The sequence below is a fragment of the Falco peregrinus genome, chromosome 5 (genome assembly GCF_023634155.1).
Source record: "Falco peregrinus isolate bFalPer1 chromosome 5, bFalPer1.pri, whole genome shotgun sequence".
Lineage (NCBI taxonomy): Eukaryota > Metazoa > Chordata > Aves > Falconiformes > Falconidae > Falco > Falco peregrinus.
Window position 1 is genome coordinate 53,819,776 of NC_073725.1, and position 18,289 is coordinate 53,838,064.

General features: G+C 40.1%; 1 protein-coding gene across 3 annotated transcripts in view; it reads left to right on the forward strand.

The window, feature by feature from the left end:
* The first annotated feature begins 9,854 nt into the window (after positions 1-9,854).
* Positions 9,855-18,289, forward strand: part of NCAPG2 (non-SMC condensin II complex subunit G2) — a 48,535-nt gene continuing 40,100 nt past the window's right edge. The window contains exons 1-6 of one of the 3 annotated variants that reach the window (XM_055804927.1): positions 9,855-9,999; positions 10,641-10,735; positions 13,997-14,188; positions 15,169-15,283; positions 15,755-15,912; positions 16,753-16,887. In XM_055804927.1, coding sequence (XP_055660902.1) covers positions 10,661-10,735; positions 13,997-14,188; positions 15,169-15,283; positions 15,755-15,912; positions 16,753-16,887 — 675 coding nt within the window. In that variant the 5' untranslated portion in view covers positions 9,855-9,999; positions 10,641-10,660. Of the gene's footprint in view, positions 10,315-10,640; positions 10,736-13,996; positions 14,189-15,168; positions 15,284-15,754; positions 15,913-16,752; positions 16,888-18,289 lie in introns of all 3 variants that reach the window. The other 2 variants (XR_008747347.1, XM_055804926.1) reach the window with 2 other exon arrangements.

Genomic DNA, 18,289 nt, shown 5'->3' on the forward strand with positions numbered 1-18,289 from the left:
AGATTTAGAACCAGTGGATTTCTGCATGTGGCGTTCTTTCCTGTACTTCCACCTGCTTGGCAAGGCAGATACTGATAGAACATACAACTGCGTACTGCGTAAATAAGAAAAGGGGTATTGGGTTCTCTATTACAGAAAAACAGCCATAGAAATTACGCTGTTTGCATTAAACACTAATTTATAATTAATTATAACATAATTAATTATGATACATCTTCCCTTAAACAGCTACAGCTTGTCTGAATTATTAATACTTAGCTTTCATCAGCTATAAATAAAAGCTGCAGAAGTTCATCACCCAGTTGCTATCATGTTTAGAAGGAACCCCACTGGATAATCTTTATTGATGTTAACTACAAAATTATGTTCAGTTGGTTGGTTGTTTTTTTTCCTAGGGGAGATATCTGCCTTTTTTAATGGACTAAAGGGCTTCTGCTAATCAATGGGAAGGCAGCTAAAGCCAAGTAGAACGCGTGCCCGCCTAACTCCCTCATGGCAGGGTGTTTCGGGATGGCACACTTTCTGGCAGTGCCGGTGCTGATCAAGTGTTTGCATTTTTCAGACTTGGATCAAAATCAAACCTCCCATTCAGTCCTGTAAGGCAGGTGGTAACTGGATCAGCACCTGCAAAAAAAATGCTGCTTATATATTCACAAGATCTTGTTAGAGAGCAGGAAGAATTGTGCAAGACACTCCTCCAGATGGATTTGGTATTAATTCCATAGGCTCAGCCAAGCCTAGACTTTCTTAATGTTTGCTGTACTGTTTAAACAGTTTAAACATTTAAACTGTTTAAATGGGCCGTCACTTAGTTCATCCAGTCTCCGCTGAAGAGCAGTTTGCCAACAGTTACCAGTAGGGTTAATTTAGGTAATTTCTCAGCTAAGAGCTAAATATAAAAATTGGTTTCCTATGAGGTTTCTGGTTTAATCAGTTTATATTTGCCCCCAAACAAACTCCGATTGTTGGATGGTACCTTTGGTATTTGGTAAAATGAACCAAAACTTCAGACAGTCCCAGACCTATTTGTGGCTGTTGCTGCAGGAGTCAGGCGATTTAATCACAAATAGTGGTTTTATATATCTTAACAAAGTGTCTAACTTTGTCATTGCATGCTCTTCTAAGGCCATCAGGCTCAACATTCTCAGCCACCTTTTGAAATACATTATTTGAAAAAGGCAAAGCAGCTAAAGTAAAAAAAAATCTGCTTGTATTCCTTTCAGTGTAACGCAGTGAATTTAGCGGCTAGGTAAGGTGGCAGCTCTGGGAGGCAAGTTCTCTAACCTGTGTTCACGTGACGGGGGTGATGCTCTCTGTTCTCGCTGCCTGCAGGGGCTATTGCTTGCCTGTCACCTACAGTAGAATCCATTGAGCTGACTACCCCGTATCTGTTCCCTCGGATGCTACCAAAGCGAAGCCAGCCTGTCTTCCCCTGTTTCTTTGAGTCCTCGGTAGGTGTAAACTTGATTGCAAAGGAATTAAGGGCTAATGGCGATCACTCTTCCCTTTAAGATCCGCACAGGTTCGGGGACAGAGGAAGCTAGGCAAGATTCCAACCTTTCACGCTCAGGCTGTGGTAGGGCTGGTTCGTGGCTTGGGGACCGCGGGGTCTGTTCCTGCCAGGACTGGATAATCCAGCTGCCCTCAGAGCCGGGCATGCAGCATCTCAGCCTCCGTGCAAGGGATGACACGCAGAAAAAAGCTGTGATGTCCCAGCACCCCGACTGGGCTGTGACTTCATCCATCAGCTGTCTGGCAAGAATCCCATGTGTGACTGACGATCGATTTTACTTATTTTCTAAGCAATGTAGTTCCTTTCAGCAGGAGGTTGGACTAGACGACGTGCTGAGGTCCCTTCTTACCGGAATTATTCTGTGAGTCTCAAGTATATTTTTCTAAAGGTTAAAGTAAAATCAGTAAATCTCCTGAAACTCTTGGCCCGTGCAGTAGGTCCTGCTGGGCATTTTGCTGCCTGACCCCAAGCTGTCAGGGCTGGACACGTGGCAGCTCTGGCTGGGCAAAACCAGGGAGGCATAGAGCAGGAAGTTGCAAGCTTTGTTAAGTCAGGATGCAAAAATTGTGTAGCGATTAAAAATACATTAATCTATGCAAAGAACTTGAGTAGCCATGTAGATAATGCTAGCAAAGCAATAATTATCTGTAGGTGCTGAATGAAGGTCATTAATTTCACCAGATCGCTGTGATGAGATCACTAAAACAAAAAACAGTGCACGCATTTAATGGCAGTTCTTTCCAGCATGGAATTTCAAATAAGGTTTTTTAATCCTCAGTTGGATTTGCAAGCCAGTGTGGTGTTCTGCAAACTCTCAGAGACTGCCAAGTGGAGCTTACTGAGCATTTCACAAATATTAATGATTTAATAAAGAGTATTCTGCAAGACAGTTCCAAGCAGACTTCAACATGGGAGAAACACTTCAACTCATAGGCTGAAATCCCTGGCATATTTTGCATGGGGTTTTGTTGCTATCTGGAAGTTCAGTTGAGGTTACTGTGTTGAATTTTTTCAATCCTAGAATTTATAGGAACCTTTATCTGGTTTTGCATGAATCATGGAACGTTCTCAGAGCTAAAGGTAATATGCTAACCACTGAGTAGGTGCTCTGTTAGTAACCTTCAGCTTTGAGCACAGTTGGATAAATTTGACAAACTGTGACAACAGCATCCAAAGAACTGGGATTGTCCCTAGACCTGCCATGCGTACAGGTGATGGAAATGAAATGAAAGCTAATGAAAATGAGTTAATGGAAATGGCTGTTTGGGACTTGTAGAAGGGTGTTTGTAGCAATGCCAGTTCTTTGTGTTTTATTTGGTAAATCATTATTTTGCATGTAAAATAAGTTGGAATTGAAGGTTTAAAATACTAAGATCAGCTTGCTAAAAAGAGGTGTAAATCTTAGTTTTAGTCATTTGTTCTAGGTCATTTTTTTATTTAATATGCTTTTTCAAATTCAGATTATTGGAAGTGTAAAAAAATGCTTCATTTGTAACGTTTTTTTATAAAGCGTTTTTGCTTCTCATATCTTTTGCAATGAGACTTTAAAGTTTTAGCATTTGTATTCATTACTGCACAATTTTTGTTTTCTGAATACACCATTACATGCCACTAGATGGTAGTGCAGACTATTGTGAAGCCTTTTTTGCTGCCTGTGCACATTTTTTTCTTGTACAATAATGAAGCGATCTGGATTCTAGGCATCTTTGGGAGTGGAGCTGGAAGTCATCCTAGCTTAAAAGAAGCGAAAAACAGGCATGGTCCCCAGGGCACTCCACTCTCCCCCTTTGCTCTGAGGCACAGGTGATACTAAAAGAATGGAGTTTCATAATGGAGGTTAAGAATATCTGGATTCAATTTACCAAAATGTTTTTGTGAAAGCATTTAGTCATGAGGCAGCAGGAAATACACAGCTGGTCCATGATTCAAGGAAACATGAAACTTCTGGAAGATTAAGGTTCTAAGTTCATTTGAAACATCATCATGCTTTAAGTATTTATTTCTACTGTTGGCTCAAGCATGAGGCTGGAAACTTGGGATATCTAGCAACAGTGAAATACATCATGGAGCAGCACAATAAACACAGGGTGGGGAAAAGGAGCAAAGATCAAATTCTACTAGAAAAAATACCTCACACAACAATTTCCTTCGTTAAGAACACGATCAGAAATTGTCTGCCAAATCACACTGTTGCAAGGTCTTGTGATAGTCAAACTGATGCACAGAACAGTAATAACTGACAGGTATGTCTAAACTAGTGAATGTGTGAGAACTTTCAAGTGCCTGAGTCCAGATGTATCCCCCCACTCTGACACTGCGCGGAGCAAGCACTGTGCTCGCTCGGTTCCCGATGTGTTAGTTTTGCATGAGGGAAGCTGGACATGCAGCCCTTAAGAAAAGCATGATGGGCTTAGGTTAGGTTCCTGGTCCGGATCGGCAACAGGGGGAACACCCACGTCTCAGCCTTGACAAAGCCAACACTGATGTGAGAAACAAGTAAATGGTGGTACATTCTCCAGGCAATGTAGTTTGTTGTGTGTTTCTGTACAGATGTACATGTACACCCCCACCCCCACCCCCTATATATATAAACTAATATGGATAAGCCAATCATGTCCATTCTGATATTTATACAGTATTTGCATGTTTCATATTAGATGGAACAGAGATGGTGTCATGTCTAGACGATGCATGTCTATCGTAATTAAACCTTTAAGAGCACTTGTAAAATTAATAACAGTATTTTTGTACTTTAGAAACAATTCTTCTCTTTGTCCATAAAGAGTAAGATAGTGTGAGATCTGAGAGGAGGCAGAACACTTACAAGAGCTGTAAATCTCTAATAATTCAGAATGTTAAATTGAACAGGGTTACAGTAATCTGGACATGGCAGATATAACTGGAGTGTTTATGTCTGAAACAAATTAAATTACAAACTAGTACTATAGATCTACTCATTGATACATAGTATTCCAAAAGATGTCAATAACTTTATACTAGAAAATGTTTGCTGTAGTGATGCTTCTTTTATTTACAGTGGGATGGATTTAGCTATGCAAATATTGTTATTGTAATTTCTTTTTGTAGGCATTTTATAGCATTTCAGACATCTTTCAATTTTCATGGTACTACCAGTGAGCAGAGAAAAATTACTGTGATTTATAACAACACTGCCTGTAAGGAAACACCGATAACAGTAAGAGCATAATGATAAAGCAAATAATAGAGTTACAGAATGGTTTGGGTTGGAGGATTCCTTAAAGATCACCTAGTTCCCACCCCCCTGCCATGGGCAGGGACACCTGCCACCAGCCCAGGTTGCCCCAAGCCCCGTCCAGCCTGGCCTTGGGCACTGCCAGGGATGGGGCATCCACAGCTTCCCTGGGCAGCCTGCGCCAGTGTCTCACTGCCCTCAGAGAGAAGAATTTCTTCCTTGTATCTAATCTAAACCTGCCCTCTTTCAGTTTAAAGCCACCCCCACCTTGTCCTATTGCTACTTGTCCTTGTAAAACGCCCTTCTCCAGCTTTCTTGCAGGCCCCTTTAGGTACTGGAAGGTCTCCCCGGAGCCTTCTCTCTTCCCCAGGCTGAACAACCCCAACTGTCTCAGCCTGTCCTCACATGGGAGAGGTGCTTCAGCCCTCTGGTCATCTTCATGATAGAATAAGTGAATATTTTATAATAAAGCATAATAATAAACCAAAATGAATAAAGTTGCACTGTTCCCATGCCTTCCATCAGTGTGCCCAGCATGCGAGGCACCCAGCAGTACTGGTGAGCGCCCACGCAGCGGCACTTCAGGACTTCACCAGCATCCGCAGCCCCTCTGGGCAGTGCCCCTTCAGAAAAGCTTTTGCATTCCCTCTGCACATTTTATTTCCTGATTTTTTTTCCGACTTAACAAGGATAATTTTTTTTCTTCTGTGGTGAATGGGTTTTTTTCCTACTTAATCTCTTAAACTCTGAAATTGTTTCGTGTTAATATTAATAATTTAAGGGAAATAAGCAGTTTCACAGTCTAATCACACCACCACTGAAAACTGACAGTTGCCTCTGAATAAAGGCTGGCATGATTGGCAGTATTACCTTCAGGCAAGGGGGGATCTGGAGAAGTGGAATAGTGTGAAACTTCATCTTTCTCCCATGCTGTTCGGATTATTTATCAAAGTATGTGAGGATCAAAAAAAAAAAAAAAAATCAAGGGAAATTAATGCATGTAAATTATTAACAGCCTGCCTCAGAGGATGAGCAGATTTCGTGGATCCCGTATTAACTATAACAAATTTTATTACATATTCAAATGAAAAGAAATGGGAGTAACAATTCTAACATGTTGGTAGATAATGCGTACAATGATCTCATCAGAAATGATTATCTAGAAAATATCATTGTAAATATGAAAAAAATGTGTCAAGAAAACATCTGATGTTCAGGGAATTACTTGTTTATTTTTTACAGTATTTATAATGTTGTATCATATAGGTTAAAACAGAGGACTTGCCATTGTCGAAACTACAATATTCTTGTGGGAGACGTTTGCAATTGAGATCTCTTATACAGGCCACCAACAAGAATAAAGACTAGTTTATGAAGCGGTAGCACGAAAGCAAATCTTTATTTGCTGTTGCTCAGCAACCATGTGTGGAAGGCCCATTTTTCATTTTTGCCTTAACGTGACTTGACAGGAAAATGATAATAAATATGAGATTATTATCACAGGGTATAGATTATTTTGAGCAGATGAACAGATATGTCAAAAAGAGGCATGTAATTGGGTACTTTTGAAAGGGAGAACATTGGAGAAACTGAAAATAGAGTTGTAGCTTCATTACTAGCTTGCAGTTCATGCACAATTCCTGAAAAAACCTGCAAAACACTATTCTACCTCTCTGGTTTCTCGATGTGGTCCTTTAAAATGAATCATTTGGCATTATTCAGTCTGTTGTTATCTGTGTCAACTCGTAGTTTCAATACTATGAAAAAATCATTCTGTGGTTGCTATGCAACATAAATCATGAGCTAAAATATGTTTTAGTATGTTTGCTAAATGGGTATGTGCCCGACTAAATAAACAGTAACCAGGTGACTAATGTAGTATCTAATTAAAAGACTAATCAACATATTAATGAAATAGTCCACACAGGACATGAAAAATAAATCCATCAGTTTGGACCTAAAATGTCAAAGATTTTTGATATATGCAGAAAGGGAAGATGTTAGCACAATGTATTAAAGTCAGTTTTCATATTTTTTTCTTTGATTTTACTCTTTTATGAGCGTGATGATTGCTCACACAACTTACTTCAAACAAACTGTTTCACAGGCTTCTTGCACTTAGCTGATCATCTAACTTTAGAAATTAAAAAGGTCCATGGGATCGGAAACAACCCTAATTCTTCATCCTTCTTTAGTGTAAAGCAGCAAAATGCTCCCTCCTTTGGGCAGTCTGCTTCTGGAAGTCGATGCCTGCCGGCTGTCACAGTGTGGGGGTTAGGGCTGGAGGACAGATGCTGTTTCAAGCGATTGTCCAGGGGTGCATCTCTCCTGGGACCTTCCTCCATGGTTGCTGGTAGGTGGATGCTGGTAACTGCTGGATTACCTGTTTCACGCTTCAGAGGAGACAGGCCTTATTCTAGGTGAAAATACAACGTGAGGTATGTGTGTGTGTGTGTGGGGGGGGGGGGGGGGGGGGTGCTTCAGGTAGGGCCAAGGAGTGACACTGAACTACCGGTACCTCGTTATGTTGCCCAGCAAGATGAGTTTATGGCTTCTGACTCCTGCTATAATGCCCCTGCCTTGGGTATGCGGCTATCTCTATTACAACTTGTAAGTAATGGAACCCATTCTCCTGCCGTGCCTGTGGTACTTTCTATGTGGCACATGTTTTAAAATCCAGTTATTTCAGAAGTTTCATGTGGCCTCTGTTGATGATGCAGGAATTGAAAGTTTTTATTTTTGTTTTCAGTAACATTAGTCATCTGTTATGTACATTATTAAAGCAATACAGAATAGCATTATTTATATAGGATAAGCATATAATAAACTATTTTTCATCCTATAGTCTTCAAACCGTGTAAGAAAAGAGGTAAACAGAACAGTTTACTCAAGAACTTTAACAATAAACCAGGAAAAGTCTGTAAGTCAAATATATATCTGGCAGAAAATGAGACAAGTTTTAATTTTGAATATAAACCACCACTGTGAGAGGTCAGGTGATTAGAGTCTATGTTAAAAATTAAAATATTAGCAGAAGACATAAATACTACTTTAAAAAGTAGTGAATTTTTACATATAATATTAAATAAAATCTGAATTACATCGTGTGGTTAAAAATTGCAATCCACAAAAGTCCAATCAGATATGAGAACTTTATGGAAATTATTGTTGGTCTTCTGTTTGTTTGCATAGTAAACTAGCAAATGCTGTACTGCTATCACAGACCGAAAGTAAACTATTTCAGTCAAGCACCTACCTCTTCTGAACAGCCAACAGCGCTGAGAAATACTGAGAAATACGCTACCGCAGATGCAAAATCAAAAGATATAAATAAAGCCCTCCACAAGACATACTGACTGGTTTTGGTTTGCAGAAGAGCTCAGACAAATGGAATGGGGAATAGTACAGAATTTGAAAGCTGATTATGCTTCATTCAAGGAACTGAGTCCAGCTATTTCCGAACACTGCAAATTAAGGATTGAGAAGAAACAGAAAGCAGCATTTCCTGATATATTAAGAAGTCCTTAGTTATCAAAGTGTAAGTATCATCAGGCTCACATAGTCTCCTATTACACAATCTCCTATAAAATCTGGTGAGCAGCCTGTTGAGCTCTCATCATTTTGAATGAAGAGCGCATAACGTAGCATTCACCATGGCTGAGGTTAAATGCGCAGCTGTCAAACGCTAGCAACAAAAGCATTCTTGGAGAAAGAAAGTCACTGGTGTAATGCAATGTATGATGCAGGCTCTGTGAGCTAGCATAAATGCTTTGTAAGAATATGTCCTGGTTTCAGCTGGGATAGAATTCATTTTCTTCTTAGTAGCTGGTGCAGGGCTGTTTTGTATTAGGTGTGAGGGCGAAGTTGATAGCACATTGATGGTTTTAGGTGTTGATAGGTAGTGTTTATACCAAGTCAAGGACTTTTCAGTTTCTCAGGCCCTGCTAGTGAGAAGACTGGAGGGGCACAACAGACTGGAAGAGGACACAACTAGGACAGCTGACCTGAACTATCCAAAGGGATATTCCATACCGTATGATGTCATGCTGAGTATAAAGGCCGGGGGAAGAAGGAAGGGGGGGGAACATTCAGCATTATGGCATTTGTCTTCCCAAGTAGCTGTTATGTATGATGGGGCCCAGCTTTCCTGGGATGAACACCTGCCTGCCCATGGGAAGCGGTGAATGAATGCCTGGTTTTGCTTTGCTTGCATGTGTGGCTTTTGCTCCACCTATTAAACTGTCTTTACCTTGACCCACAAGTTTTCTCACTTTTACTCTTCTGACCCTCTTCCCCCATCCTGTGATGGGGGGACTGAGCCAGTGGTTGCGTGGGGCTTGACTGCTGGCCGGGGTCAAACCACAGCAGAAGAGTGTGTCCACCTTCCCCGAGATCCATGGAAGGCAGCACACTGTTCCTTAAGCCTATACATGAATTTAACTAAAGCCGTCTTATCCCTGTTTGAAGTCACCCAGACTTCAGAAGTAGCCACAGAAAGGTAACAGTAACTGGTACGCAGGTTTACTCCCTGTCAGCAGCACCTGGATGCTCCTCCACGGAATGCCGTGCAGGCCAGCCAGCCTTCACTGCTGAGGGGAAGCGGTGGAGAAGCGCTTCAGGGCTCCCAAATCCCAAACAGAGCAGCACAGCCTGCACCGCACTGCACCGCGGCCCACGCCCGGGCTGTGGATGCCCAGGCATGCCCGCAGCTGGGTCTGCACCCCAGGCAGCCGGCCCCCCCCGGCAGCCAGGCCACCCGCAAGGCAGCCGGGCCCCGGCTCCTCAGTCCTTCGGCCGCCTGCCCTGCAGTCCCCCCCGCCAGAGCAGGTGCCCCGCGGGACGGGACCAACGCCGGCCCCGGCGGGAGGCGGCTCCGCAGCTCCCACCCGGGCGGGGGCGGGAAGGCCCGGCCCGTTCCTGGGACGCGGCCCCGGCCCCGCTCTAACGGCCGCGACCGCGCGCGCCCCGCCCTCCCCTCGGTGGCGCCGCGCGCCGCAGCCCAGCTCTCGCGAGACGCGCGCTCGACGGATCCCGCCCGCGCCCAACGGCCGCCGCGCGAGGATTTGAAAGCGTCAGCGCGGGCAGCGGCGCGTGGGGTTGGGCGGGCTGCGACGCGGCCCTGGGCGCACCCGCGGCTCCTCCTGGGCGGGCTACAGCCCTGCCGCGTCCCGTCCGCGCCGCCGCCGTTCGGTGTCCTCCGGTGCGGGCAGCCCCGGCCGCTGAGAAACGGGGCCCGCAGCTCCGCGGGGGTTCCCTCCTGAGGCAGCGCCAGGTAAGCGGCCCGCCCGGCCTCAGCCTCCTGCCGCTTCGGGCGCACCCGGCGGGCTGTGGGGCCCTGCCCGGCGGCGGGGCAGTAGCCAGCGCCCGGCTGCTCCGGGACGGGCCCCCCAGCCGGCCTGTCTCTGCTGCCGCCCCGCACGCAGCGGAGGCCGGGTGCGGCGGGCTCCTGGGTGGCAGGTGCGGGAAGGGCCTGGCTGGAAGGAGTGCTTGGGGACATAGTCAGCGCTCGGTGCCGGAAAGCGGCCTTGCCCGTCTGTCAGAGCCCTCCTTGGCAAGAGGGAAAAGGACCGAGTGTTTTGCTTTTCGTGTAAGTAAATGCTGTCACTGGGAGTGATGGCTAGCTAAATGGGCGGTGTGTGCTGGATACACTGTTAGTTTTAAAAATCGAAGTAACCATTAGAAGTTCTTGTTTTAAGACTTGGAAAGTGAACTAAAACCAAAATGTCCCAGTACTGCAGCCTAGTGCTGTTACAAATCTAAGTGCTGATTCAAAAGTATTTTGGAGGGGAAACATCATTTATTTGTAACCATGTAGATGAATCTAAGCTCATATGCTCTTCATTGAGGCCAATTGTGATCTTGTTTTGAGAGACAGTACTTTCTCTAACGTTTTGTCTTATTTCATTCACAAAGCAAGGAAAAACAAGACCACCATGAAACGTGAAGCATTTTTACAAGTTGTGTCTAAAGAGTCAATTGAAGGCTTCTTGTGTTATACTCAGAATTCTGTAAGTAAGACAAGATACATGTGTAACTAATGAAATTGTAAGTCTGTTATTAGAGCAGAAATTTTGTGGTGTAGAGACAGAAACTATTTCTCTGGTACCTGCAGATGTGCTAGAATAATTGCTGTAGAAAACAAGTTAAGGGAACACAGTCGAGAAAGTTGTAGAATCTGAAATGTTGCTATTTATAAACCAACTAATTTTTTAACATTTGGTTGTTGTATATACAGCTTATGTCTTTTAAGAACAAATGGTAGTACCATGGTAATACTGGGGAAAAAAAAGTATTAATGTAATGTCAAAGTATTGGGTTTTTTTTAATATTTCAACTTATGAAAGAGTTATTGCTGTGTAATTGAATACACAAACATAGCAGAAGGATGTTTCACTAGTATTTGTTAATTCTTTTAAATCGTTTAGGCTGTCCACTTATTCTTTAGTCCTTGTGTAATTGTAGTTGATAGTTCTTTTATCACTGAATGTTTTAGGGATGGGGATAGCGTGCTCTCTCTAAATTTAGTGTGGAGAGAAGCAGGAGGAACAAAACAAATCCATCAAAATCTACTAATGCAAAGTTCATTCTCATGTTGTATATATGATATTGCACGGTAATCGGATATAATTTAGATTGTTGTTTTTTCTACTAAGTTTCAGTCTATGTGGTATTAAGATATACGCAGTTTCTCCTCAACATCCTCTGATAGCCTCAATAAATGGTATTGTCAGGTTAGTTTCTTAAGCTTTCTAATCAGTATTATCCTAATATTACCTGTATCAGGATAAAAGAAGCGGATCAGTTGACTTCTTATGTCTACAGAGGCATAACTTAATTTTCTAAAGTAACAAAAGTATTAAACCTATAATTTCTGTGACAGGGATCATGTTCTGTGTAGTAAGCTTCGAAATGTTTGTCTCATAAACGTCACTGAATCTCTTTATCCCAATAAATTTGCTAGGTTTTTCGTTTGCACTCCTGTATGTAATTATAGATGACAACTTTATTACCAAATTGCCTTTGCTTGAAGTCTTTGTCCCATTTTCACCCAAATATAAACACTTTAACAAAAAGCTATTCTGTTTAGGATAACATACAGTACTTGCAGCATTTCCTTTTCAATTAATTTGGTCATGTTGTTTCTGCCATCTTCATCTAAGTAATCTGTTTTAACATATCTTGGTCTATTTGGATTAAAAATGGGGTTTTCATCACCAGTTCACATGACTTGTCTTAAAACAGTTTTCAGCTGTTGCCAATACCTCTGGAAACAGTATGTTACCAGCTATAATGAGTATATTGATTAAAACTGTCTTCATGCCTTCATAGGAAGGGATCTTGAATATCCAAATTACTTTTTGATTGTCTGAGAGACCTGAGTTATTTTATTCATTTCCTTTTAAACCCTCCCTGATAGGTCTTATCTTAGGATGAAGATCCTCATTTTAAGATCTCCTTTGAATAATTCTTGATTGTTTTTCTGGAGGAGACTGTGGTATTGTATTCCTGTCCTTTAGAAGTAGATATATAAATGTAGAAAGAAGAGGAAAGTGTGGTTACAGCCTCACTGCTTTCCTTAGTTCTCATATTCTATTTATGCCCTACTTTTTCTACCTATTTTGTGCTCTAGCCACAGAATTTTCCATTTTAACTTTTCTTAAAGTTCTGTTCTTAGCTCTGCTACTTCTTTGAATGTCTCTCATTTCCACCTCTCCACGCCCCATTAATTTTCCTTTTCTCTTCTCTCAATGTTTTGCTTCATTTATATCTAGGGGTTTTGCTAGTTTTCCTTCAAGATTTGCCTTGGACTTTTCACCTTTCTTTGTAATCTTTTAAAAATGTTACAGTATTGTGGTGTTGCTCTTTGAGGTCTTTATCAGGTGGTGTTAAATTTTTCCACTAAATCCATTCCAATTCAAGAAAATACATTATTTCATAGGAAAACAGAAATCGCAGATACGACTATCATTCAGTGACATCCTTATCTCTCATAGGTTTTGGAATAATTCTATACCATATCATGCCAAAGGAAGATCAGAAAGCTCTAGTCTTATTATGAATTCATTCTTTTTGTTCAAAACCATACAATCTTAATATCCTGTCTTTTGGGTTTGTTTGAAGTAGAGGTCTGCAGTACTCCCTGTGTGGCCTTTGGTTTATTATATTTGTTTCTAGCTGTAGAATAGGATAGAAGTTCTGTTATAAATATGTAACAGGATCTTTCTTCTCATGCCCTTCTGTGAGCCTTCTAATACTTAGTGCTGCTTCTTTCATTATTTTTCTATTTTTATTTTTCCCTTCAACTTTCTTTTTCTTTTTGGTTCCTGTTTTTGAGTGTATCTGCAAACTAAAAATATTTTTATTTCAAGATCATGGACATTCTCCCTCTTTCCTCCAAAGTGGTTTTGATCAAGTAGGTCTTCAGTATTGCAAATTAAATCTCAAAAATTATCTGTACTTCCTCTTGGCTGTGTCTGTTTTTCCTTCTGTTCTTTTCTCTGCACATTCCCTTTCCTAGCAGGTTGCCAACCCTTCTTTGATGCTAACAGGCTCTTTGTGTCTCTGAGGTAAATTTTTCTGGTAAGGTTCTTCTGAGGAAATGGTTCAGATCTGTCTTTTAGTGAAGTCTGTTACAGAGACTAACAGTGGCTTCCCATTCAGTAAAGCATAAGAGGGAAGCGTGGGCTTAATGTAACTCCCTCATCACCCCTAAGTCCGGAGTACAATAGTGCCATGTACAGAGCACTGTTCTGTGCAGATTGTATGCCAAAATCTGTAGTGCTGCCCCTAGGGCTGTACTGACTTGCATTTCTAGTCCTTGTGTAAAGATTTTCTTTTAACAGCCGTCATCAATCTATATTTAAGATAGCAAAGATATGATCAGGGACTTTAATTCTGTGCAGTTCTGAACTTCTTAGCTAAGGGTATGGAATTGTCTCTGTTGGGAATGAAGTATTTGGAACACGTGAGAGACAGAAGTTGATGTTATGGGGATGTGATTTATATTCAGTGGTATTGCTGGCAAGGGCTACCGACTTTAGTCTTAAGAGAAGCACTCTTGTTTCACAATGAAGAGTTAAGCAGCAGGATTTTTTCATGCTATTTTTGAAAGAAACACAATTTCCAGAAGGTATTTTATCTCTATCGCTGCAGAGGAATGGAAGTCAATTCTTAATGCAAAAAAAAGCTTTAATCTTGGGAAGTATGATGATGAAATATAAGCTACCTCACTGATGTGGAATTGTGTGATATCTTCTGTCCATTCACAGAAAAATAAATTTGATCGTTTTGACTTGAATGAACTACTTCAAGAATTATCAAGAAAGCAAAAAGTAGTGCTATGGGAGAGACTGACGCAGCTGTTGACAGACAGCTTGATGGAGAACCCAGTGGAAAGATGGCAGAAGTGTGAAGATAATGAAAGTGATGATGACATGGAAGTTGAGTTAGTTCCAGAAATGGTAAACATTTTGTAAAATAAAAATGTGATGAGTATTTCATATTTTCTGGGAAGTGGAATGTTTTCATAGCATCTGAAAACATGCAAGGGTTATCAAACAACATCAATTCTAAACTTCACCTCCCTGCACCAGTCTTAACTGACCTTGTAACTGTCCTGCTTGGGTTAAGGTGAACTCATTACTGGTCTATACTATAAAATATTACCTCTGCTGAAATTTTAATTATGAAAGATCAGATTTAGTTTTTTCACTAGTTGAGTGGGCTTCTCATATGTCTTATTTCAGTAAATAAATCTTGATATCTCAGATGTTCCTTAGTTATCTGGCATATACTATAAGAAATTCACTACCTGTTTTATTATATCATTTTATTGAATGAAGATCATGAAGTCTAGATTTGATTGCCCCTCCCACAAATTTAGCTTAACACAGAATTTCTCTGACTCAGACCCTTACATACTGCCTTCTGCACTGTAGTCTACATAGTCTTGAGACTGTTGGGGGAAAAGATTATTTCATTTTGGAAGAAAGAAAGAAATGCAGTGGGGAATTCATTGGGGACACCTAGAGGTTTGTAGAAAATCAGTCATACATACAGAGGCCTATAGTATCACATAACTGGCTCTAAAGTGACCAATCTATGTGTTTTTGAGTTGCACAAACCCTGCTCATTAGGGTCTTTTTGAGTGGTTTTGTTGCGGATGAAGTTTTTAATGGAGGGATGGATACACTTGTACAGTCACGGAGTTAGCTGGAGCTGAAAACCCATTCCAAACCTTTTGAAACAGATGTACTTTAAAAATATATGCTTTTGGCTCTTATTTCATGGGTTTTGGGTGCCTGTATACCCTTTCTTCAGAATGGAAGCGTAATAGCGATTCAGCTTTGGTGTCTGTTGCTAATGTTTATTTCTTGTCATAATTATCTTCTGAACATAAAATAAACTGCAGAATTGTTTCCTAAACATTGCTTTCTTTCAGAAACAAACTGTAGCTGTGATCCAGGGAGTGACAGCTGTAGTTACTGCTTCCATACCTGCAGTGGATGAAACCGTAAACTACGAAGCTCTTCTAGAATGTGTTTTTATATTAAACGGTGTGTATTTACCTCTTGCAGAATATAGAATTATACTGCTTCTTTTTAGCAGATGAGTATACTAGGCTTTTTGTTGACCTGACTGGCCTGTGGAACAGAATCTACAGGAGAGAAGTTGGTATTGATGTGAGTTTTTCTTTATGACACGAAATTAAGGGAGCATTTATTTAAAAATCACTTAATCTAGAAGCTGGATAGATTTCTTTCTCCCAGCTGTTCACCCAATGATAGATAACCTTCCTTATGCTGTGGATTATATTATTTTTAAGGCAAAACTTAAGATTCTGTTATTACTGATCCAAAAACTTGGCTAGACCCTTAGGTATTTAGGTAGCTTTGTTAACTCTATAGTGAGAATAACCTATTAAGATGTGTAAACATTGTGAAGTGTAAATAGTGTACTAGCAGAGTGGTGTTCTATAGGAATAACTTGGTTCATTGCAGTAAATAATTATTTTATTACTGTTATAGGTATTCTTCCTGCATTACCTGAATCTGAAAAAACCCTACAGGGTGCTATCCAACGTGTGTTTGAAATGTGGTGGGAGAAAGGACTGGAAGGGAAGGAGCAGCTAGGGAAGACACTATTTATCATTCTTCTAAGAAAAAGCCTGAATAAAGCAGCTACGGTATGCTGAAGCTATATGAACTTTTAGATTATTACTGAATATTCCAAGATTATCCCTCAAAAATACCTTTTATTTCGAGTTAGCTTGTTTTCAATGTCCTAATGCTTCTCAGTTAATGAAACCTAGCATATGTGTTTACAAAGTCTTTTTTTTGGTGTTATTGTTTGCATAAGCAACATGTTACAATGTTGCCTTCTCTAGAATAAACTAAAGATTTTTGGAGTCAATTTCAGGAGTCAGTTGGGGGTTTTTTTGCCTCTGTTTTCCTTCACCCATTTGAAAAGTTCAGTGACCAATGCTTCAATAGCAACTCTTTTGATTAATTTGGGTTTTAAGCACTATGTTCAGGTACTCATAGAGACTTTTTATGTGGGAAGCTTAATTTTATGTTACTCTGTATCTGTCTACAAATAACTTATGTCTCTATTAATGGACTGAAATTCTTTTCTTAAATGTGTAAGTTAGCTTTTTGCATACTACTTTTGCACTAACCCAATAAATTTCTCCTTTACTTATTGTTTTCTTTTATTTTTCCCTGTTAACTGCTTTCATTGTATAATGTTTCAGGTAATACAGTTTTCATCTATTTTGCATGAATATACTTGAGCATGTCTTCAGATGTTGGAAATTAGTATTTCTGCAGTTACTCATATTTTTGTAATTTTTCCCAATGCTGTGGTGAAAGTAAAATAATGTTCAGAATTTTAAAATCTGAAAATCTTCTGTCTGACAGTGCATTCCAAATTCATTATTTAAAATCTCTTAAATAATGATTTGCATTAAAAGCTATACCTACTTCACTGTAGTGTGGGCTTTTTTTTTTTTTTTTCTTCCTGTCAGGGTGCGGATGTAGTTCGTCTATGGAATTTACATCAGACGTTACTTTGTTTTGATTATGATTCAGAGGAGAGTAATGAAGTCAAGGACTTGTTGCTTCAGTGTTTTATGAGTGTAAAACACATTAAAAAAGAAGAGGTAAGCAAACTTTTACTGTGATTTCATTTGAGTGGTCTTTGTTTATGTTTAATGGTTTTACATTAAGCCTTTTTTTCACAGTATGGTAGGTAGCAATATGAGACAAATCAGCTCTGACTCATGCTATAAATGGCTGATATTCTGTTTCATCTGGAAAACCCTTTATTCCTATTCCAGACTGAAGTGTAAAACTATATGTCAAAATAATCATTCAAGTTCTTGTATCCTGAGGTAATAAGAACTAAGTGCTTTGCTCCATTGCATGTACCTCAATACTTAAAACCATTCCCTGGTATAATTCTATTCTTTTATAGCGGTTTTTCTTTTACTGGAGACAGAAATTTGTAGCAAAATAATTTCCCTTCTAAGTGATTCCATTTAGAAGATTGCATTTCCATAGTCAATTTTAAAAGTAGCATAAGAAGAATGCAACTTTACAGCAAAATAGGAATTATTTTGACTAGCTACATTTCTCAGTGAAGAATTGCTGTATTGTAGCTTCTAATTTGTGCCTCTGCACCAAGATAGTAGTATCCAAGCTTTTTTTTACTGAGTAGTTGACAAGACAACCTGACATTGGCTCTGAAGTTCTAACTTCTTGCCTGTTTAACTATATATATTCTTTTTCTTGTAGTATATGAACTTTTATCATAAAATGAGCTCTGAGATTGCTGTATGCTTATGGTGGCATGGAGATACAGCATTTTAAAAATGGTGGTAGCAAACAAATTAGGTGAAATGTTTCATAGACCAGGCTTTGGATACTTGACACTAAGTTTTGGGGTTTTTTTTTGTTACTTATGCATTGTATCTTAAGATGTTTTAGTTTTGACTAAAATTGGGATGTACTAAGGCAATGTGAGAGTTGGGAAGGGAACTTTTGTTTGTACCTGTGTGCGTTCATTGGTACAGCACTTGAAATGTCTTGCTGTATTTCATTCTGTATTAATTATTTTCTTCTGTTTTATTTGAATCTACTGCATTGCTTTAATATTTCATAATCCTATAGACACAGTAAATATTTGGGAACTATATATGTTAAAGGAAACTGCTGCTAGGCTTCAGAAAAAACTTCTTGTAGTTATCTTTTTCTTCCATGTCTTGTGAGATTTTTAATACATCACATAGTAATTACCCCACTGATTTTTCTAAAGAGAGTTTGTACTCCTTTGGCTTTTTGTTTCTTTGGTTGGTTTTTTTCCCTTTTTTTGGGGGGGGGGGGGAAAGCAGTAATAATAGGACTTGGTACTGAATCTTTCTCCTGGCATATCAAAACACATCCCCTTTGCCCCACAAGTATATGCAGATTTGGTCACAATTTGCACATTTACTTTTCTGCCTAAGCTTTTGTTCTTCCTTCCTCCCGGTGACTTCTGGTCTCTTGACATTTTGTCACATTTTC